General features: G+C 41.9%; 1 protein-coding gene across 2 annotated transcripts in view; it reads right to left on the bottom strand.

Annotated features, from left to right (window-relative positions):
- Window positions 1–2,711: 2,711 nt before the first annotated feature.
- Window positions 2,712–23,837, bottom strand: part of PDSS2 (decaprenyl diphosphate synthase subunit 2) — a 124,063-nt gene continuing 102,937 nt past the window's right edge. The window contains exons 5-8 of one of the 2 annotated variants that reach the window (XM_082306702.1): window positions 23,077–23,250; window positions 21,487–21,618; window positions 15,430–15,465; window positions 2,712–4,941 (exon numbers count right to left, since the gene is read on the bottom strand). In XM_082306702.1, the coding sequence (XP_082162828.1) occupies window positions 4,783–4,941; window positions 15,430–15,465; window positions 21,487–21,618; window positions 23,077–23,250 (501 nt within the window). In that variant the 3' untranslated portion in view covers window positions 2,712–4,782. Of the gene's footprint in view, window positions 4,942–15,429; window positions 15,466–16,225; window positions 16,264–21,486; window positions 21,619–23,076; window positions 23,251–23,837 lie in introns of those variants that run through there. The other variant, XM_082306703.1, reaches the window with a different exon arrangement.

The following is a 23,837-nucleotide window of genomic DNA, read 5'->3' as shown; positions in this document are numbered from 1 at the left end:
GTCCACTTGCCTTGATAGTTTATAAGATCTTCCTTGAGGGGATACCTTTCCTTCGTGCTTGACAGGAACTGCCTCTAAAAGGCTGCTGAGCTTCCTTGCCCTCTAATTCCTGACTGTTGGCCCCAGTATCCCAGCATCGGAGCAACCAGCTGATAATTAGCTCACCAGGTCAACAGCTATAATCTTTGTGTGTATCTGGCAGCTTATGCAAGGATAGGGAGCGGGTGGTTTCTGACTCGTTTACTATTTCTGTCTCTTTCCCCTCCTGTTCTTGTGGCTGCTCTGCTGCACAATGGGCGGCCTCTCTGATTCCTCCTCCGGCTCCCTCTTAGGAGAAGCTTCTTTCTCCCTGACTGAATGAGCCGACTTCTGCTTCCACTGTTTCTTCTTGACTATAGGGGCGACTGATATAGTTGAGAGTTGGGTCTCTGGCTTAGCCACGGTGCCCATTGGTATGTCTTCAGATCCAGAGACCCCCTCTCCCCCCCGAGGGTGCTGAACGGTGCTCGGTAGGCGTAGGCCAGGCCCAGCACAGTGTGAGAAGTTGCGTCCCGTTAGCATAGCCAGGGCGTCCTTGCCTCAACTGTTCTGTCACTCTGTCAGGATCCCACACTTGTTTGGGGGTCAAGTCCCTCACCATCAGAGGTGAAAACTGTTCTAGATACCTGCCCATATTCTTCCATGCACCTTGCCACCCACGACCACGCTGCCTCAGGGCACATCCCTGTGTGATATTCCTAAATAGTTAACCTTAGGAAAAGCTGCAAACAGACTCTTGAGACACACCAACGTGAGTATTCCGATTACCCAGGGATGTTCAAAATGCTGAAGAGTCATTATAACAAGGTGGAAAGCACCTACCCTGCAGGAGATGAAGAGGAAGGTGCCATTCTTTGTCTCCTCCACAAACAGGCTCTCAGAAGAAAAGAGGGAAAAGGTGTAATTGTTAATTGTCTCCACGAGATGGTTCCCGAAGTACTGGGACAGCAGCAATGCAGGGCCCAAATACCAGATTAGGCTCAGGGCCAGTGCTTTCATCATAGTTCTCCCGGGCAAAACACAGCTGAGTGCTACACAGCACAGCAAACTGCAAAAGCCAAACCCAGCCTTTAATAAGCTCTCAAATTTGATGTACAGCAAGAGAGGGAGCATGACACATAGGGTGTAAGGAACAAATAAACCTGCATAAAGTCATGCTCTATATGGTGTGGAATATCTCTGTGGTCAGCTCAGGTCAGCTGTCCCAGTCGTGCCCCCTCTCAGCACCTTGCCCATCCCCAACCCACTCGCTGGGCACCAGAGTGAGGAGCAAAGAAAGCCTTGGCGCTGTGCAAGCACTGTTGAGCAATCGCTAAAACATCGGTGTGTTAGCAACTGTTTTGGTCACAAATCCAAAACACAGCACCATATGGGATGCTATGAAGAAAATTAACTCCATCGCAGCAAGACCCAGTACATCAGGGTAAATTTTTGTTCTCCTCCTTACCGTACCCAGCGAGGCTGCTCCTGAACTGGCCTGTTTTGGGCTCGCAGCCCAACAGGGATGATACAAAAGTCATGCAGGTCACTGGAGGGCAACCCCATTAGCCAGGGCCTAGCACACATGGCCACCAGGAGAGGCTGACAGAGCTGGGGCTGCTCCAGGCAGTAAGAGGAGGCTAACGGGCAATTGAACTGCAGCACACAGCTGCAGGATAGGGAATTAGCAAGAGAGCGGAGCCAAACAATTCTTGGCAGTGGCAGGTGATAAATAACGGGCAATGGCCACCAGCTACGGGAAGGGCTGTTTATACTGGACATCAGGAAAACTCCTTCACAAGGAAGGTGAAGCAGCACTGGGACAGGTTGGGTGGGGAACCTGCGGAAGCTCCATCCCTGGTGGTTCCCAAGACCAGACTTCATGTTAGCAACAGTCCACTTCAAATGGGAGATTTGACTAGATGACTTTCAGCAGTCCCTTCCAGCCAACATTTCTATTCTACGTACCTCATGTTCCAAACAACCTTCCTATACAGTGTTATCACAATTGTGGAGCTGGAAATAACTTGGCTGGCAGTTAAATGACTTTCCATCGCAGACCTATGAAACAGCCATTCTAGCCACTGCAGCTGTGCTCTTTGTAAGAGAGGAATTTAGTTTGGTTTAAAAAGCAATTGGGGCTTTGTCCTGTATTTTGTGCACCCGTGCAATGGCCCAGCAATCCAATACCTGGGCTAAGTTCAGCGGAGCAGCTGATGGGTATGTCTGGTTGCGTAGCTGGATGACTGAAGTAAACGGTGCGCATGCCTTCCTCAGTCACCCCCAGACCACAGGCCTCCCTCTCCCCGACCTCCTTACAGAAGCAGGCGGGGAAAAGGAATCAAGGAGATAAAAATAAAACCAGAACAGTCTTAAGGTTCCACCACTGCTCAGAAATTGTATAAGCCGTGGGGAATATATTAATACACAGCAGTGATTCATGCACCAAGAGGTTGACAGAGGGGTATAATACTTTGCTTGTAGTTTACCTGGAAGAAACAAGACAACAAAAATTTCTCAATAATTACAGGCAAGTATCTTAAATATAAGATTACTTGACAATATTGGTAAGGGACAATTCATTTTTTTTTAAATTAGGGTTAAAGAATAGTTTAAGAGCAATCAGAACTTTCTGGTGACAAAATACAAAAAAAAGGTCATTAATTTTTGCTGATTTGCCTTTATTAGTAAAAAGTACAAATAAAAAATTGTACTTTCATGAAAAAGTAAACCAGGCTTACACAGTTTTGCAATACGTTTGACATTTCTTTCACACAACTGAGGTGACTGAGGTGAGATGGCTCAGAATCTCTCCAGCAGACCCAAGCTTCTTGCAGCCCTAAATCATTATGAACCCCTTAGCATAGATGTAAGACAAAGAGAAGACGATGTATGGCTCCTAACCAGAGCCAACAAAAGCTGAAACATGACTCTGGTTGAGTTTAGGTATTTTTTTCAAGCACATATTTTACCTTAGCAGAACTTCAGGGAACGTCACAGGTGAAAATGTACGGTGGTTAACTAAGGCAGATGCCTGTGACTGCCACTGCCTGGGCCACGCTTCTCGGTGCTCCTCTTCTGCCTCCAGCCTTCCTGCTGCAGCAACAGCGCTAACTCAGGCAGAAGTGCCACGGTCTTGGGAAGACAGCAAATGCCAGGGTAGGCACGAGAAAGAAAGTGCAAGCAAGAAGCGGTCTGGTGTTGAAGCCATTCTCCAGAACAAAGTGAGTCCTGAGTTCTAGATGCTGCTCCCATATAAAGATTGTGTCTCAAGGGTGCTTATTATACATATAATATTACGGTATAATATAGGCATATATTACACAGACTATTATGTACATTATGCAGGATGTATTTTCAGTATATTTTTAGAGGACAGAGTTTTTATTTATATTTTGCATTCGGTGGAATGCAACACGCTGGTCTATGACAAACAAGCTGTGTGACAGGGGGAAGGAGTGCAGGGGGAGAAGGAGGGAGGAGAGAATTTAACAGAAATAACTCCACTTAGTGTTTGAGTGAGCGATGTAATGAAATCTGTTTGCTGTGCTAGCTGTCTCCAGATTGGGCTGTAATTACACCACAGAAGGAAGAAAGGTAGCTGAGTCTCGATCTAGATCATTTATGTAAACTCAGCCTTCTTGTCAACGGCGTTCTCAGATTGCATGCATGCAAACCACAAAAATCATCTCCTATGAACAAAACAGAGACGGTCTCAAATTGCAGGCTTCTGATACACCTTATATGCTGTCGGTAATTGGACTTTAAAATTCAACACACTGAGGTTCAAAACTTCTCCAGTATTTTCTGCACTTTATTCAGCGCGGTGAAAGACTGTACTCACAGAAGAGCGTTCCTTCTTCCTTTCTGCCAAAGGCCGATGTCTAGCCTTACAAATTAACATTTATTTGGCTTAAATGAAGGCAAGTGTCACAAACCTAGGAAATTCTTTGGTGTAAGACTGTGTTGAAACAAACTGCTTGTTCTGAGGGAGGGATATTCCCTCCCCCAGGAGAGATGGAAAAAACTCATTCTTTGACCCAGAGCAACACATTTTATACACACAGTATAAAACCCAGGCAGTCACTTCCCTTAACAGAGCCAAATTAATATTTGATTAAATATTTTAAAGCTCCTACTTACCATGCTTGACACATTTTCTCAGCAAGTTTCTCAAATACAGAAAGCATTAGGCACAGGGTAATTTTACATTTGAATACATAAAAACAGTGTGAGGAGACATGACTGCATGCAGACAGAGAGAGGATTTTCCCCCATTAATCCCCCGAACTGCCCTTCCCCTTGATAAGCGGGTACGTTAATTCCTGGCTTCGGCAGCTCGCTCTCTCTGGGCAGGTTTGAGCACATTTCTTGTGACACCTGGATCTTCACACCCCTCCATCCCTCCCTCCATCCCTCCCTCGGGCAGGAAAACCACCGGCCTCCACCCTGGCGCCGTCCCCGCCGGTGCCCAATCAATACCGACTTATTTCCTGTCCATTTGCTGAGGTCACGGAAACAGGACTCATTAATTATTTCTACCGGTGCAGCCTCAAGTGTGCTTCTGGCACAACAAGCGAAAGCCGCCTGTGACCTTTTTTTCTCAGCCCCTCCCGAATTTTGCTGGTGGTGCTGGCAGCAGCCGGCGCGCGTTCCTCTGTCGGGATGGGACGATGAGGTGACCAGCGGTGCGGGACATCGTCGGCGTTCCCGCCGGGTTGCTCCCGCCCGCGGAGGGAGAGCAGCTCCTCCCGGGGCGGCGGGTCAGGGAAACCTGGTCACGGCGTAGACGATGTTGGCCAAGGCGGCCCTGGCCTCGGAGGGAGGGAAGCGCTCCAGGGCCGCCAGCGCTCTGTTTCCGTGGCAGCGGCAGAGGTCGATGGCAGAAGTCACACCTTTGCCAGCCTTGATCGCTTCCTGCAGCTGTCAGAAAACACAGGCACAACGGGGTGGGTTTCGGCGGTGCCGGCGTGCACAATTATCCCTGAGAGCACTGGGCTCCCACCGCCCCTTCCCGAGGCAAAAACAAGAACTGAAGCCGTCAGACAAAGCTCTTAAATACTCTCAGCTGCTCCATTTTGGCTCCCCACTACAGCAAAACTGCGGGTAATTTAGACTACGTCACCCATTACTTCATCACCTGAAAGATGCTGGCTCTCCAAAGGGCACACTTAATTTAAAAAAAAAAAAAAATTTTTTTTTTTTTTAAATATCTGGGCATTTCATACCTAAGCCACTGCCTGAGAGCTTTTGTGCAGAACTGGCAGACCAGCCGCTCACTCGTGCTCTTGTTTTCTGCAGTCAAAAACTGCATGAACACCCATTCCATTCCCTGTTTTTGGAAACAGGCACAGGATGACACATCTTGAACTCTTGTCTTTTGTAATATAGGTTTCTATTTATACACCATATGATTACATTTGTTACAGTGGACAAAAGCAAATTTTGTCAGTAAAATGGGATGTGTTAAACTTTATCGTATTGAGCTATATCCACGCAAACTCAATCTCAGTAAGGCTAGGGAATTTGACAATGGTTTGGGGATACATCATATGAGAAAGAAAATATTTTCATGGAATAACAGACATTTCATGGCAAGCTGCTGGCAAGATTTGGCACCTAAAAAACTTGGGTAAATGACTGGTTAAATTGCTATGAAATAATATGAACAAATATGTGCAACAAAACATGTTGTTTTTTCCCTGTACCTCAATGTAGCTGAAGCCCTAAACAGTAATCACATTTATTAAGGGCTTTTTTAAATTATTATTATTGTTTTTTCCTGAACAGCATCATGAGACTGTCATGAAACACTGTTAGGTTTTTTCACCCTAATACAGGTGTCCCCAGACCAACTCCTGATGCCTCATGCCAGAGCCTGGGAACCAAGACCAGGTGGATCTTCAGGATTTGATTATTCCAAAAGCAGGACAGCATTTCATGATCTTTGATGTGTCCCACCTGGCTTTCATAGGTGGGTTACATCACTGTATCTGCTTTTAAAAAAGGGGCTTTTCTTGAACACAGATACTTAAGAGTAACTACTTATACAGGGGTTTATAAATTATGTTTTCCTTCAATACACAGCCCAATTCCTCAATTAATTTACATCAGTATAACCTTATCTATCTAGTTTAGATCACATAAAAAAAATCTAAGCTATGACCAAATTGTAGAAGCCACCCATTTTATATAGATACAAACGGAATGAATGACATTTCTTATCTGAATACAAACTGAAGTGGATTCATTATCTGTATTTAAAGATGAAATTAGCTGAAAGCATATTACAGCACTTGAGTGTTCAAGTCCCAGTTCATAAAAATTTTATTCTCCACTTCAGTTAGAATCTTCCTGCACTGTGCGCTGGAAAGGAACTTGCCCTGAGGCAGAAATGCATTGCATAGCTAATTCAACACCTCTTCTAACGAATGGGAATCAGCCGTATCACCACAGCTCTACGGCAAAGGTGGGGATAGGTGAGACGAGGTACGCTAGAAGCGTGAAAAGGTGTTTCTTCCCCCTTCCTTGAGGCATGACTTTGCGAGATGGTAGAACCCGCACACCTTGAAGCAAACTCTGCTGATTTGCCAAAGCTCATTAAAAAGGTTTGGCATACCTTGTAACACTCATGTAAGTATATATTCAGATGTAAACAGGAAAGAAAATAGCTCCTAAAAAGACTTCAAACTCGTCAAAGGTCAGAGGAGCTTAGCTTAAGCATATATGATTGCATATATGTACTATGACTTACTTGTAACACCAAAATCTGGAAAGGGGGAGAATTCTAACACAAGTACACAATCCATTTACACGCTTGTCTTGTGTAAGCCCTTAGACACACGTAGTGCCTTGAAGCCAAAACAATTGCAAAGCTCGTGTCAAACTATACGCAGAGGAATCACTATACAAAAATCAGACTAATCCGCTATTGAATGTTTCCAAGCAAAGTTGAAGGAACGTCAAAATGAAAAATACCTGCTCATACGGCAAGCTCCTTCCTCAGCTTTTCAGTTAGAGATCATCTGATGTAATGAACAATTTATAGTCCTCAAAAACTTTCCTGTTTTATATTCCATTTGCAGAATCATCTGGTCAACTCAAACTGATGCAAACACTGAGGCAATACACTGAGGCAAACCAATCTAGCTTCACCAGACTGCATGTTACCTCTAGCTCAGGTGGGGTTGTAAAAGGGGGGGAGAGGAGAAAAAAAAAAAAAAAAAAAAAAAAAAAAAGGTACAAATTGGGCTTCCTGTAGTGGGATAGTTATTAAAGAAATACAGGATATAAATCCATAGAAAATCAGGCTTCAATAGCCCTGCTGCATGCAAAAAACCCTAATTTAAGACTTTAGCTGTACTGTTAGTTGTATTACAGTTACACTTTCACACTGTCTCAATTTTTGAGCTTCAATGGTTTTATGTAATTAGCTTCACAAACTAAGTACATAGAAAAAAAAAATCTATGTATCCAGTTTAGAGGCATTATTTTTTTAATTTCATTTGGATAGTAGCAGCTAATTTTTGAGGCAAATAAACAGAAAAGCAAAATGAACTGCTTTTATTTGTTACTTTATAAACTTTAATTAAGCTCCCTCATTAATTTCTTCTAAATAAAGGAATCTGCTTTTTAAGTCTCTACTTACATGGCATCATTTTGTGCATCAAACATATTTCCACTTGTAGGAACAATTTCATCCATCATTAAAACACAACCTTCTTCAGAGTGGCATTCAATAATTAAAACTGAATACAAGTCAAGTTACAGATTGCTTCGACACACTTTCTTCCTGTTGAACTGCTAGATATGCTGGAATACTGCATTTTAACTTTTAAGCTTTTGTTCAGACCATTGGCACTAAAGCCCTACTTCATTCTAAAGGTGCCAAGAATCTGAAAAAAATCACCGTTTGGGTTTTGGTTATTTAAATTCAGCTTAAAGAATAGTCTTGCATTAGCGTAGCCAAGTTAAGACTCAGATGAGAAGTGATGCCCCCGCAACGCACCAGCACTGTTTTCCTTCAGCACCTTCTGTTTTCCTCAATATATTCAGATATTGACCACGCTTGACAGTTTTACCTGATACACATGAAGCTCAGAACCCCAAAGTTTTATGTCTGAAGGTTTGTTCTAAGAAAAAGCAACAGCAACATCATTACCTTCCCAGTCTGGGGAAAAAAGATGCTTGGCTGAGCACTGAGAACAGAGCACATCAATAGTCTTGCTCCATTCACCCTGCTCCACCTGCATTAAGCCCAGCCTCATCCATTTGACCTACAATTAATTTATTTTCATTTCTTCTCATTGCCTAGTCTTTGGCTGGAAGGAAGGATGGGTCTGATCAAGAGTTACAGAAAGAGCGAAAGAAAATAGATATGGAAAGGAGGGAAGTGGTGAGGGTTTCTCATTCTGAATGCTCTGAATACACACAGGAGGACAAACTGCTGAGGGAGAGACCGGGCTCTATTTCTCCGTCTTCCTTCCTCCTTCCCTTCTCGTCATTTCCTTCTCTTCAGTCATCTCATACCAGCAAACCAAGAGGAGAAGAAAGGGATGCTTTCTGAGCCCTTCCAACTTTAATGCTGCTTTCTACTATCTCCCTCTGCACCCACATGCTCTAGGCATGCCCTGCAAATAAATGGTAGCAAGCCACTGATTGTTCCTTGAAGATTGCCCCTTGGAAAAGAGATTGCCTACTGGAACGGAGAGTTTTATATCAGCACCTTGGTTTCAAGCTTCCATTTCCTATCCTTCAGGAGACAACCACAGGCACCAAACAGTTGGAGTGGGGGCATTTTCTACTCAACCCTCTGAGGTTAGCTGGGCCAAGAACAGAACCAAAACCCAGAACAGCAGCCACTTACTATAAAAACGGGGATCTGAGTTCAAGACCTTGGTCTCAGGACTGCTTCCATGCCTCATGTTAAAAACTACTGGACAAAACAGAGGCAGTTTTGGAGCAGTAGCCATGTAACCATATATAGTCCATTCATGGTTCTGGCCCTCCATGTGGGAAGAGAAGGATGGTTACAGATGAGAACTTTACTTCTCTGTTCACTGACTTACCCTTCTAAGTCCACCATAAAACCACAAGAGTATACTGGTGTGTCCCATCTCTCTGCTTATGAGCTAGTAAGACATTAAAACTAAGGAATTATTTGCTGCAGTAGAGCACAAGTGAATAATGAAAAGAAAACCGGTGTTGTCTAGGTCATACCGTATATAACTGTAGCGAATTTGCATTCCTGCTCCTACTTTGTAGCATCAAGCACCTCACGGGCACCGGCAGAAGAGTCAGAACTGGACTCTTTTCAGAGGTGTATGGGGAACGGATGAGAGGCAACGGGCACCGGCTGCAGCACGGGCAGTGCTGATTAGACCCAAGGAAATTCTTTTCCACCGGGAGGGAGGTCAAGCACTGGAACAGCTTGCTCAGGTTGGCTGTGAAATCTCTGTCCTTGCAGATACTCAAAACTTCAACTGAGCAAACCCATACCACCTCTGCTTTGAGCGAGAGGTTGGACCAGACATGCCCCAGAGGCCCCTTCCAACTTAAATTATTGTATGATTCTGTGAATAAAGTAGAGTTCAAAGTACTATGTTTCCCAGTCTCTTTGTTTTAAAAAGGCAAAGAGAAAATTTCTCATCCATACCGCAGCAGCTAAGTATTTCCCTTTCAGACCAACTGTTCTGGATTGCTGCTGGACAGAATGGCTCATCTGAGGGCAGCGAGAGAGCGAAGAGGCAAGCTGCGGGCTCTGGATTTATTTTGGAGACTGAAGCATTAAATGAGACAGAAACTAAGCAGGTGTTCAAGTACAAAGCCAACTAACTTCAAATCTTCTCTGCTGAGGTATTTCTGCCTTATTTCCTAGCCAAAGGAAAGAAGATTCCTTTCAGATAGCTCTACCTGTAGGGACCAAGTTTGGGGCGGGGAGAAAACTCCCTGAATAGGCAGCAAATATTTTGGCTGTACTATATACGTGCAAAGGGAGGATGTGAACACTGAAATTCTTAATGTTTTTTTTTTTTTTTAATGGTCAAACTTAGGATTAATTATTTAAGTGATATCAACAAGTAACTTCAGAAATTTTTTTTTGTTCTTTTAGAAGAATGATCCTAAACAGCTAAATTCCTTATATACTGAAATCTTCAAACATCACACATTCTCTCTGATCTTGAAGTGAGCTAAAACATTCTACATTTCTGAAGTGCACAGTACTCGCTGAAACAAAAAGAAACCCCAAAACACGAAATTTAAATTGATCTGTGGCTGAGTGACTGAATAATGCTCTAAGTATTTGTGGTGTTCTGCACCAGCTTTTCTAAATTTGTTTTCTCTTTTGTGGGAACACCATGCTCAATAAGCACTGATGTTTTAGACTGCTGAAACGTTACCTTGAAAAGGCACTGATGTGTTTCACAGCTAGTAGATCAACTTTGCAAAATTCTTCCTTTGTTTTTTAAGTACCTTGGAATGTCTCAGCATCCTTTCTTACAGTTTTTGTGGCTGGACACAGGGTTATGCTCTTCCTTTTCAAAATGGGCTGGACAATAATTTACCTGCCTCACTTCATAATGTCATAAGATACATTTATTTTTTAAAAATCTTTGTTGGCTATATATGTAGAATGATATGCCACTTGAAATTGGAGCAGTAGATGTATTTATCCACTATTTTCGTAGAAACTTTTTCTATACTAAAGGTAAAGAAATGTATCTTTAAAGGGCATAAACACCCTGTAGAAACGTCCGTTAGTTAGTACTACTCATCTGACAAACAGAAAAATTCTCTTTTTACTTAAACTCAAAACCACCGTATCTAAGAAGAGACCAAATCTGGAGAGAGTCATGCCCAGCAGCAGAGGAAAGATGGCCTGCTTACAGGGAACGCTGCTACTCTAGCTGTTACGCAGTTCTTGTAGTACACTTTGCCAAAAAGTTACAAGTCATCCCGAGACACTGATTGATTGTACAGAGCCTTTAATATTTTAGAAGAGACATCAACTCCTCCTCCTTACGCCTTTCCATGTCTTTCACAATGAACTTAACGAGGCCCATGAGCTTTTAAATCTAAACTATGGTAGTCAAGTGATGCCTTTTTACCAAAAAGCATGACTTTCTTAAAGCACATTAATGCAAATAGTGATTGTTAATTGTCATCTTAGCATTCACAAGCAATTAACTTGATATTTATGTTAAAAGATGTGATAGTTGTTTGCTTTAATGAAACAAAAGTTGTGCTGGATTCTCACCCCAAAGAAGCCATGGAAAATACCCACTGATTAAAAACAAAGATGCAACTGATTTTTGGTACTGGATATACACCTTGATAATTCACATACGGTTAATTCCAACAAAGGAGAAAATTGCTTCTTCTGAATGGTTTTGGCTGCTTTTGTAATATTACTAACACATCTAAAAAAACCTATATTCATTAAATCACTGACTATTCTGTTTTTTTAATACACGTAACAATAGGAACTAATGGCAGTGGCTGCTCTAAAACAAACAAGACAAATTTTCATGGAAAACCGCCACAGGTCATAAGCATCTACAAACAACAATCCTCTGTTTCTAACTCTTTGCTGCATTTCAGGAGCAAGAGAGCGAATAGTCTATGGCCTGTAGTCCAACGACACATCTCATGATGAGTCCCTGGCATTTAAACAAACAGAACCATGGGACCACTGTCATTTACACCATGGGACTGGAAAACTGCTCTGCAGGCAGCACTGCAGCAGGATGGATGTACTAACCGTGGCAGTCAGCGGTGAGCTGGGGAAGGGGAGCCACGCGACTCGTGCTAACGCAACTGGATGGCACCGTGTTATTGTTATTTATTAGTTGCATGACAGTAGGCTACTGTTACTGTGACACCTCCTTGTTTCCGAATGTGACCTTTCCCGGTTTTCTTCTCTCTTTCCTACCATATGGGAAGTCAAGACATTAGTGCCATGCAGTGTATGAATGGCTGGATTGACCACTTCTTGACTCATCCTACTTCCAGTACTGAACAAGATCTGCTCCCTGTGTTAACATCATGCACAGTGTTTCATATCCAAACCAACAAAGTATGTCACAGCATACTATACTGATGTTCCGTATTTCCCATGCCAGTGTGGATGAAGGGCCTCTATAACAGACAGCAGAGGAAATGGACAGGGCTACAGCAAAAAACCCAAAGTTTTGCTACGTCCTCTTTCACTTGACTTAATTTATCTTTTCTGACTATTGCACTTAAGAGAACAACAAATCCTTGCAGTAGCATGCTCATTGGCTGCAAAATACAGGATTTATTTCTTTATTTAGCCTCACCTTATAATTTTTCTAGAGCCTTGGCCAGAAAACAAGAATTATTCCTATCTTACTCATTTCTGCTACTGGTTGTGCCTTTGTTACACTCATTTAACAAGTCTGTATAATGCCAAGCATCATCAAGGCCTTGACTTCAATGGAGAGTTTTTAATCAATATTATAAAATAGTAACAGTTAAATTGAGAATCTCAGTTTGTTGTTTTAGAATTACACAGCTTCTCTTGCATGCAAAGTAGATGCAAAATGGATAAAAGCTTTTTGATTTTGAAAAGTCTTGAGATTTTTGCCAAAATCCCACATACAAATGAGGGTGACAGGAAAGTTGCTGTCTCTTTCAATGACATACATGAATTTTGTCCCGGCCATATGTTGGTACTTTCTCTTTTGTTATGTGAGAAACACCACTAAAACAGAGTCAAAACTACCTTTTCATCTCTGGAAGAGACTTTCCAACACCACAATGATGGATCAATAATTTGTCTGGATGTGGTGTGATGGTGTACGAAAACAAAAGCGAAACATTCAGGTACTAATGTGAGAAAATATATTCAGGAACACAGACCTTAAAATAAGCCTTTTGTTATATCAGAGTCTTTCTGATAAAAAGATTAAGAAAAGCTGGGAGAAAAAGGAATACTAAAAAATTTTGCAGAACAGACTGACCTTATTGACATGACAGTCTCAGACCTAATTAAATTAATAGAAAGTATTTCACTTCTATATGTCAGAGCCCTCTCTCAATTTACTAGTACCATCTAGATATTTTTTGTCAGTGAAAAAAATCAGGGATACCATTTTAATATAACATGCATCAAAAGAACAACTCAAAATTCTTGAGCAGTCTCAAAATTGAAATAAGACCTTTGCCTTTTAAGGAGGCATGTTAAATGGGTAGATCTCAATTTCTCAAATTTACCTTCATTCATTGTTTTAATTGAAAGCCACAGCGAGTAAGGTAAAATATTCTTAAGCAGGATAAACAGCTAACAATTTTTTATACATATATTTACGAATTCAACTAAAGGAACAACATTTTTATCTCAACTAAGTGGCACACTGAAGTTCATAATAAAAATTAAGAGAACAAAAATAATACAAACTTTCAGAAGTTCTACAAATAGTTTTGATGACCTTCACTTTTACAAAATTAAAGAGGAGATATTTTGGAGACTCTCTGAGAAACAAGCCCCAAATTTGATTAGGAACGTTAACGTAATTCTAGCAATGAATAGAAAGATGAGAGGGGACCTTGGCGCTGAGAAGGAAAGACTGAGCAATGTACAAAACACTGACTCTAGTGATGTAGAAATAAAGGTAACACAGCAAAGAGCAAAAAAGAAATACTAATTTGTATTGCACAACATGCCTTCTAATTGGCTGTGTGCAAGTCCTGGCCAAGCTATTATGCTAGGGTGAGCTACAGGTTACTGGGTTCGTTTAGCATGGATGTAACTAATGACCACTCTTCTTTTAAATGAAGAAACATAGAAGAGAGGGATGCGACATCATAGTTTTGAAACTGACTTCTACAAAAACCAAAGTTGATTATTGTTTGCGCTCACAAAAACCATGGAGAATTTTTCACTATCATTACTAAACTCATAATATCTGTGCTTGTATAAGAGACAATTACCCGGAACTAGTAAAATCACATGCTTTCTGGCTGAAGTCAATCGCTCAAAATACAAAACTTGAAGGGCTTTCCCTTTATTCAAGTGTCTAAGTTGCCTAAGCACACTGTAAGTTTTTAAATTTCATGGGAAGGATCCAAGGTATGAAATAATTTCAGTCAAAATACAGAACACACTGACAAATATTTAATTCAGTAAAGCAATTTTAGATCCTTTTCTCCTCCCCCCCCCCCTTTAAACTATGAAAATGACATCAGGCGGATCACAACTGTAACAATTAAAAGGAGAAAACCCATTCTGGACTTACAAAAGCAAGTAGCCTAGCTTAGACATTCACAGAAGTGTCTCACATACTCAGATATATTTGAAGAAGAAATTTAGTGCTCTCAGTGGTGATTTAGAAAGTCACCGATGTATCAGTTTTCTTCTATTGTAGAAAAACACTAAAAGCACAATGATATTAAAGAGCAAGCTAAGGCTGAGATCCTTTTTATGTCCTAAGAGGAAGGAAGGACAGAGAGCTTTTTTAATAATCCAAATTACAAATTTTCTTAATACAGAATAATTATAATAAAAGTCTGACCTGTACCTGCGTGTTAGCCTTCCACACTAGCAGCAATCAGTCATAGCTGTAACACTCTCCAGGCCCCGGTTCAAGAAGCAATTCTCAATCACGTGTGTGGCTCAATAATTTATATATTATTTCCCACTGATGCTAGAGATAACTAACTGGACCCTCACGATCTACTTAAGACTCGGAACAAGTCAGGCTCATGCTCAGTGAGTGAGCTGGGGACACAACGTCGTCTTCTGTTTCCACCACAAGCACGCTGTGCTCCAATATTTAACCAGGGGAACCTTCTCCACCATCTCCTGCAGCTCTCTAAGAGCTTTATGGTGTTCCATCTACTTTCAGTAGATAAGCTAGTTAGTTCAGGCCTGCTTTTACTATAGAGCAGTCCCAGTAGCAAATACAGTGGTGACTTAGCTAAAAGTTGCAATGGGGACTGCAAGAAACACAAATTATTATAAAACATGTGTACGTATATTTTTTAATAGATGGCATGGCATTAAGGTGAGATTAAAAAAAAAAAAGTAACAGCATACTCTATCAATATACAGAGACCACTGATGGGAGCTAACCTGCAAAAGGCTGCAGAAAAGGATGACAGCAAAAGCCATCAGAAGCCTGGTTTCAAAACCAAGTTTGGGGAAGTAAATGGGATGAATAACGGCAAAAATTATTATTAAATAGCTACATTTGATACTTACAGTACAGCTGACTATTACTGGCTTTTTAAAATCACGAAATTGCACAAGCCATTCTCTCTCCCTCCATATACACACGCACAAATTATAACCTGACTTCAATAAGGAAGTTTCTCTCAACTGTCAAGACTATCCTTGAAAATATTACAAAAACCATTAAAAATAATGAGATTTAAATGTAATTTACCAACCTTCTTGTAGTCCACTATATTTCCTTTTCCTTGTGCCTTAAAGAGAAAGAGAGATTTTATATAAGACATTACATACTACAAACTAGAGTTGCAAGAATAAAGAATGCAGTTAAAATAGCTACTACTTTAAACATAACCAACTTTCTTTAGGAATCCGATACGGAAAAACCTAAAATACAACCAAATGTGTTACCAGCTTATACGACACGGTTCTGTTTCAGATGAGAGCTGCAGATACTCAATGTAATTTTTAGGTTTTTTTATTATGACTTGTAGTTAAACATTTGTTGAATCCGAAATGTTTTGGTCTTAAGAAATCTTGCTGTTTGCATTAATTAATCTCTCCCATGAGATTCTGAACGAAACTATACTTCATATCAGCAATAGCAGAATTTATTTTCTTAAAAGGGAACTGTCTGTATACCTGTAGTCATTTGCATACAGGTAATAGTCTAGAGCTCTCAAAAGGGGATGTCAGGACCATGTCAGCGCTATCAGACCTAGGTTAGAGGTGCTTTTGGTTTAGAATTGCATTTAAGTATCAGCATCGCCCTTTAATTAAGCAGCAGATACATACAACCTATAACTCCTAACACATTCAGAAAGAAGTACGAATAAATTTTAAATTTCATCTTGCCCGGATGCAGAAAAGTACGTAGTCCACATTCCTCAATTTTGTCACAGGACAATGTAGAAGAGAAGATGTCTATGTCTTTCTCACCCAGTGGCAGTGCTCTGCCAGATCCAGAGCATTCCTGCTTAACCAGCCTGAAGCCCTTCCCTTAGGTCAGATCCAGCTGTATCATTATCACCTCATCCAACTCCAGCTCTTCTCTTTTCAGGCACATTGAGAGAGAGAAGAGGAAAAAAAAAAAAAAAAAAAAAAAAATCACCCGTTTCTTTCCCTCTAGCCTCCACAAGGGAAGACCACAAACCTCAGTTCTTCTGGAATGTCTCTCCTGAAAAGATGTAGATTAGGACCACTGCCTCTCCATGTCCTCCGTGGGGACCTCAGAGAGCAGCCAAGAGGAGCAGGTCAACTGGCGTAAGAAGAGCTGAGACCTGCACTGAAGAGGAACACTATGCGGCAAGCACAGCTTTGAAGAGATGTTGCCGAGATGGCACAGATTTGGGAAATAAACTAATTTTTGTAGGGGAGGAAAAATAAAATAGAGAAAAAAAATGGTGAGAGACTAAGCAAGCAGAACAGGAAGGAAAACAATAGATAACAAAACTGATTTCTCTGAAGGAGAAAGGGGACTGGTCCATAAAACCTCTTTACTACTCTCTTTAAGCTTCTTAAGAGTCAGCTTTTCTGGAATGCATATTAAGAAAACAGCCTGATAGCATTTGGGAGTAGCAAAACCACTGCCAATAACTGCTTCCATATTTGTGTATTCCCATCTCTTTCATTTGCCAACTTTTATTGATACTGGTTGGATCTTATGGCTTCTTCAAAATGTATCTAGTAGTTATATTGTATATCAGAACACACCAGAAATATGTTCTTTAACAAATGATTGCCTATATGCAGATCCAGGCTGCAGCGGAGAATTTGCCAACATGTTTGAGGAAGATGCTTTTTAGTCTTAGCCGTACCAGAAGAGGTGCGCTCAGCCTGCCTCCTCCTGCGTCTCATACACATTACAAACAGCAAGAATACTTTCTCATGCTCTGTTCCTCTCAAGCATGCAAGTCAATGGCAGTTGTGCTTCTCCAAGCAGCAACCTTATCTAATCGGTTTCCTAAGCCTTCTTTACTACAACTGCACCTTTGGGTTGTTTTTTTTTTTTCTTTCTTTTTATTCTCACAGTAGTTTGGCTCTTTGACTTTTTAGTGACCCTGATCTCAGACACAGGGATCTTTTTTTCCTTTTACATCAGACTTCTGCATCTGGTTTAGCTTCCTCAAAGGTATTAAGCCTGATTTGCAAAAGGTATGCACTCTTGTCAAACTTGGATAACTTTCTAGATCTCACTGCCTGGCTCGGGAGCTCAGCCTCTGAATGTTGGGGCTCTGGGCCCTCAAAGAAAAGCATCCTGCTACCAGCACATTAGAGACATGAATGGCCAACTCAGCTCAGCCTTGCTCCTGAACACCAAAGATTACCACGTGCCAGTAGTGAGGGACAAAAATACCATGATATTCTTCATTAATAAATGAGGTGGTATGAAATCAACTCACCTTGCAGGAAGAAGGATCCCTCAATCCCCTATAGAATCATAGAATCATTTAGGTTGGAAAAGACCCTTAAGATGATCAATCCCAACTGTTAACCTAGCACTGCCAAGTCCACCACTAAACCATGTCCCTAAGCACCACATCTACACGGTTTTGAATACCTCCAGGGATGCGGACTCAACCACGTCCCTGGGCAGCCTGTTCCAATGCCTGATAACCCTTTCGGTGAAGAAATTTTTCCTAATATCCAATCTAAGTCTGGCACAACTCGAGGCTGTTTCCTGTCGTCCTATCACTTGTTACTAGGGAGAAGAGACCGACCCCCACCTCGCTATAACCTCCTCTCAGGTAGTTGTAGAGAGCAATAAGGTCTCCCATCAGCCTCCTTTTCTCCAAACTAAACAACCCCAGCTCCCTCAGCCGCTCCTCAGAAGACTTGTGCTCTAGATCCTTCACCAGCTTTGTTACCCTGCTTTGGACACGCTCCAGCACCTCGATGTCCTTGTTGTAGTGAGGGGCCCAAAACTGAGCACAGTACTCGAGGTGCAGCCTCACCAGTGCTGAGTACAGGGGGAAATTTGGAAGTGTTCAAAATGCATCAGATAAGCAGACCACAAGTGGATGGCTTAAAACAATGCTTTTGGAGCAGGTTTTCAGGATGTTTTCCAAGATTGACTTTTCTTTCTCAGATGAGATGGTCCCTTTTACATGTCTAAAACCTGTCCTTGAGAAATGCTTGATAAAGCATTTGATAAATGCTTCTCTTCCAGCCCTTCTTCTTCTGAGAAGGCTCAGAAAGATATGGTGAAAGGCACATGGATCACCTTGGCCTAGATGAGATGGTTCTAGTTTCTGACTTATTCCTTTTTCAAATTACAAATGCTATGAGCTGAGATGGATTCTAGACCTATTCTTGAGGGATTCCGCTTAATTTCTTCACTCAGACTTTGATCTTTTGTACCCTCACTGCTTAGATGTTGGATGCCTGTTTAACCCAGAGAATTTTTGCTCTTGTCTAGCGAGAGGTATCTGTAAGTGGCTATAAGTGACCAACTCTTCTGTCTTTTGACCTCTAGGAAATCCTCCATCCTATAATCCTGGATTATCTGCTAAGTTTTAAGAATACAGGGCTTTCCAAAAGCTCAGTGGGACTGCATTCAGCAACTATTACAACACTTTCTCTGAAGAAGAGCATTTAAGCATTTCTTTGTCTGTCTATCACAGTGTCTCCTAGGAACCATTTAAGGTTGGGTCTTTTTTTTTTTTTTTTTTTTTTAACATTTCAGGACTTTACTCCAACCCATACTCCTTTTAAAACAGACACTTGACCAAATAATTCATTGGGCATTTTAGTTTTAAATGCACAAAGGTGGAGGGTGTTGGTGGTGAGGTCAGTGAGAACAGAAGAGGCTTGGGTCTTTATGGATCATTCATTCATGTATATCTATCTATCTATCTCCATGTATAAACACACATATACCTACACATTTTTTTTCCTCTTATGACAAGGCTTCCTCCTACATACATCCCAAGTCCCCTTTAAGGCAGTCTTTAAATTTCATCCAAATCAGAATCTAATCTTCTTAAAACACATATATTTAGCGTTGATGCAACCTTCCACACCTGGATATCTGATGTGTTTTGCTCTTTCCAAATGAAGAGACAAGGGGACTTTTAAAAGGTCTTCAGCTCAGCAGCGGAAAGGTGCACATGGCTGTCTCCACTCAAAGGCTACCTTGGGAACAGCAACTGTATCCAGACATCTGATAAGAGAACTGTGGTGAGACAATCACACAAATTCTGGGCACTCCGCAGCAGTTCAGGCATCTTTCATGACCTGTCTGAAGACTGTTTACATCTAAGATATGCACGACAGGCACTGAGTCCCAGCCACGTGCTTTCTCAGCAGTATACCACTGTGGAGGCTACTAAGGTGCAATGGGGCTCTCTGCCTCCACGTTCTTGAACTCCAAGACCTTCCTGCAGGAGCAGGAAGCTGCCGAGGGGAGGTGCTGCCTTCAGTCCATCGTATGAATGCTTACACGGGCAAACAATCAAAGGAGAAAGCCAGATTACTTAGCAGTAATTAAAGGTCCATAACGTGATTTCCATATGCCTAGTCATAAACTCAGCTACTAAGAAAAATTCTGCCTGACAGGGACTGAGTGCACGGTGCGTGCTTTGCCCAGTTAAACCACGCAAAGAACACTGCGCAAGAGGGTGGCTTATGAGCGTACTCTTATGAGCACTGCCAACATGAGAAAGCCTCCGGTTTGAGTGCTTGGCCTACACTCAATGCCACATAGTGAATGTGGCTATGGATGGTACCTCAAAGACCCTTTAGTTAATGAAAGGTAATTTTCCTTTCTAAATCAACACAAGCCAAGAAAGGCTCCTGGATGAGGTATTCCACTTTGTAATGAGCTAAAGTAGTCGTTAGTAGATACTTTTGCATAGTGCATGTCACTTTTTCCACCCCTCCTCCCTTCAGAGAGAACTGCTTCATTGTTTCTATAATACCATTTTCGGTATGAGAATTAACAAGCAGACAGACGGCACTCCTGGAGTCCTGCAACCTCCTCTAGATTCTGCAGATGGGAAATTGTTTCAAAGCTTTTATACACTGCTGTGGTAATACCATTATTCTCCAACTGCAATCATCCAAATCCATTTACATTCAACTCGCATATGAGCCTTGTGTTGAGATTGTAGAATTCCAAAATTCCTTGTCACACGTTATAAACTACCAGCCCCTAATTTCAAAATGACAAAAGGTTTGCTTCACTTTAAGATCCCCCAACTCCATATCACTGTAAGGCTGTAGATTCTGCATATACTTCCCAAAATTTCACTGCTGAAGAGACTATGCCTCTTTGCTTGCAGTATGTGAAGGCAGGCTGCAACCTGGCCATCATGAACCCAGAACTAGGCAGAGGCTCGGACTCCACACCTTCTGCCCAAGAGTCCTGCTTTCAAATAGCAAGGAAAGGAGCTGTCGACAAGCACATCTTGAATTAATATGTTTGCACAGAGCTAGCTTCTTACTGAAGGCAGCAGCCTTTCTACTGAAAAATCTGTATAAGAACGGCAGGAATTTCCAAACGATACTCATCACAGTTGTTTAGACAGACAAAACATGTCTGACTGATGCAGGAATTCAACAGAATGCTTAATTTTGGCCATTTTTGGTGTTTCCCTCCTTTTCTCTTCCTGCTGTCTTGTACAGTTACCTATTTGTGTTTCAACAACAGCCAGGAAGCTATTCATGGACCTGAACCCTGCAGTGCTACATGGTACGGAAAACAGATCTACACCACACAGCTATCTTATTCTTACCGTCTTCTTCATCTAAGGGTTAGAGGAAAAGATAGCTGAATTAAGAGAACTGAGAATAAGGACATCAGCCAGCTAGATGTCACAAATATTTTGTAGTGGTCAGGAAGCTAAGTCCCCCAGATCTTTTCCCCCCCATCCAAAATTACTGCTCCCAGAGCCAAGTTGGCAGAAGGAAATGTGTGCCTACCTTTCAACCACTGTAATGCAAAGTTTTCTGCTTTAAGCTGCCAGTGAAAGTAGCTTTAAGCTAAGACGTGGGACTGCACAAGTAGTGCACAGGAACAGACATATGCTCCACGCAAATGAATCCGCTCGTTACACTGACACACAGAAGTCTGACAGAGCTCGACTGTCAGGTCCCTAGATTTCCCACTCTTGAAAGCGTGGAAGAGAGAGGTGTTAAGCATTGGAGAGCGGAGGTAACCTCTATATCATCTTGTCTGTTGTTAGTTTCTAAGTTTCTTTGCAGATTGAAAGTATAGATAGGAAGAGAGATACAAATAGCAAAAGTAGGAAATTCTAAACAATGCTTTAATTTACCTCTCTGATCTGTTTAATCCATGCCTCCCTTCCAAGGAATTCCTGATGCAGGACTGCAGGAGCAGAATTCAAACTGAAGGCCATGGTGTCACTAGAACTTTCTTTAACAAATGGCTGAAGGTCTGAATGTAGCTGAAAGAGAAGAACATCTTTCTTCAGTTCCCAGGAACAGTCTACGCATATCCACCCACTCACCAAATCAAGGTCCATATTCTGATCCTATACCTACTCGCCACTTTCTGCTTTGACACCTGTACTTTGGTTGCACTTTTTCAAGTTTGGGGAAGGGAGAGGAAGAGGGGGAAACACTGCAGTGGCAGAAAGTTGTGGTAGAGAAGCATGTAGAGAATCTGCAAAGAAATGGGTAAAGGACGGCTTGCAGAGCTGGGCAAGTGATGGGACACAGCCAGGTAGGCAACTGTTGAGTGGCAGAAAGGAGAAAAAAAAATATAAAGGAAAGAATGACCCAGTCTATGGTGGGAAGAATATCAGTTTTTAATCTGTGAAGGGATTTTTTTCAGTACCCGAGGAAGCTGATACAATATGATCCTCCTCCTGACAAAAGAAACGTTACATAGCTAGGAGCTTTCTAAGAAAATTATGCAATCCTTTATACACAACTATATGTCAATGGTGAATATATTAATATTAAAGCATACACAAAATATTAAGGCTATAGTCCGCACTAAAAGCAATATACTGGCAGAGTTGTACCTAGTAATAGCATATAGTGGCATTTCTATGGCAGTAAAACTGTGCTTTATAAAACCACTTCCTTCTCCTGGAGGAACTAGAAACCATCTAAATGAACTCAACTGAAAAGGATGAGAGGTCTGTCTGCCTGTCTCAAGCTATATCTGTACTTGCAAGTAGTGCAATACAGTAGGAGCAGATCTTTAGGGCAAAACAAGAGTGACAAGGATCCGAGTTCCACACTGTGTGTGTTTTCCTTTGGACTAACTCTAGCTGTGGACTGAAAGACTGCTAATGGGGGTCAGAGGCCTCCTCTGGGAAATCCTACTGCTGCAGAGACGTAGGCTGCTCCCGTCCGTATCTGGTGACCTCCCTCCTTATCCCCCAGCTACCCCCTCTGGAAGTTACCTCCACAGCAGGTTATTCAGAAGGGAACATATGCAGGTCCTTCAGTCACTGCAGCTCATGCCTCAGCCTTGTGCGCTGCTGCAGGCAGTTGAGCCTCTTGGTACAAATCTCTGCATGGTGGCAGCTGAGACCCAACACATGCCTCCTCCTGCAACTCCTGCTACTGGGACAGTGGCTTTAGGAAGAACGTAGGAGCAGAGAAGGTAAAGTTTCAAGCTGCTACAGAAAGATGCGCTAGAGGGATGTTAACAGAGCCTTGAATGAAATAAGCTACATTGCCAGGAATGCGATTTTGCCAGTTCATAAGCAATGTTCATACCAGCAGTTTCTGCAAACGTCTTTACACCAGGCAGCAGTCAAATCTCTCAACATCACTGACCTGCTGGCAAAAGTCTACAGCATAGTGGCAGTATATGACAGAGCTCAAGAGCAACACATCTTACAAGTCTTTCTGTATTTAAGATCCCAGAACGAAAGGAAAAGGCGTACCTTATGACTCATAGACATGTGCTTTCCATATTGAAATGCCATGTCCTGAATCTCAGCGCTGTGCTTTGCTAGCTCCATTGCAGCCTGGCAGCTCTTTGCCAGCAAGGCACTATGTGACAGGAAAACCTGCTCCTTCCATGTAGATATGCCGATATCATCTGTAAGACAGTTCTCCTGGAAATGAAACAAAGGCTAACATGAAAACACCAAAACTGAAGCTGTGTCAGCTCGCAGAAGTTAACGGTGTGGCACAGGATAATGTGCCATGTGGTGAGTAACAAAACTCCTCGTGCCAAGGCGCCAAATACAGAAGGGCATTCTTTTGGGGAAGATTAGAGAAAAGTATCAGAATAAATATACTAGCAGCTTCAACAAACATTTTCATTTTCTGCTCAAAAAGAACAATGCAAAATATGTGGAGCTGTCAGCAGATTCCACGTAGATCCTTTTCTTAACGACTGTATCATTACACTGAACATTAAGAGCCGATTATATTCCTCCTGAGGTACTGGGGAGAAAAAAAAAAAAGAAAAAAGACAAAAAACGCAACAAAAAAACCCCAGAGTACACTGGCACTTCAGCCCCTTGCCAGTTACCAAGAATGAACAATCCCAAACAAACTTGAGAAGTCCCTGCAATTTCTCCTTTGTAGTCAGGAAAAAAATAATTACAAAAGGTATTAAAAATACTTATAGAACTGCATTGGAAAAATGAAGGGCTGTGATGGAGGACTTGTACCTCTTCCACTCCCATATTAAGGA

Source organism: Platalea leucorodia (genome assembly GCF_965183815.1).
Source record: "Platalea leucorodia genome assembly, chromosome: 3".
Lineage (NCBI taxonomy): Eukaryota > Metazoa > Chordata > Aves > Pelecaniformes > Threskiornithidae > Platalea > Platalea leucorodia.
This window is presented reverse-complemented; position numbering and strand designations above follow the sequence as displayed.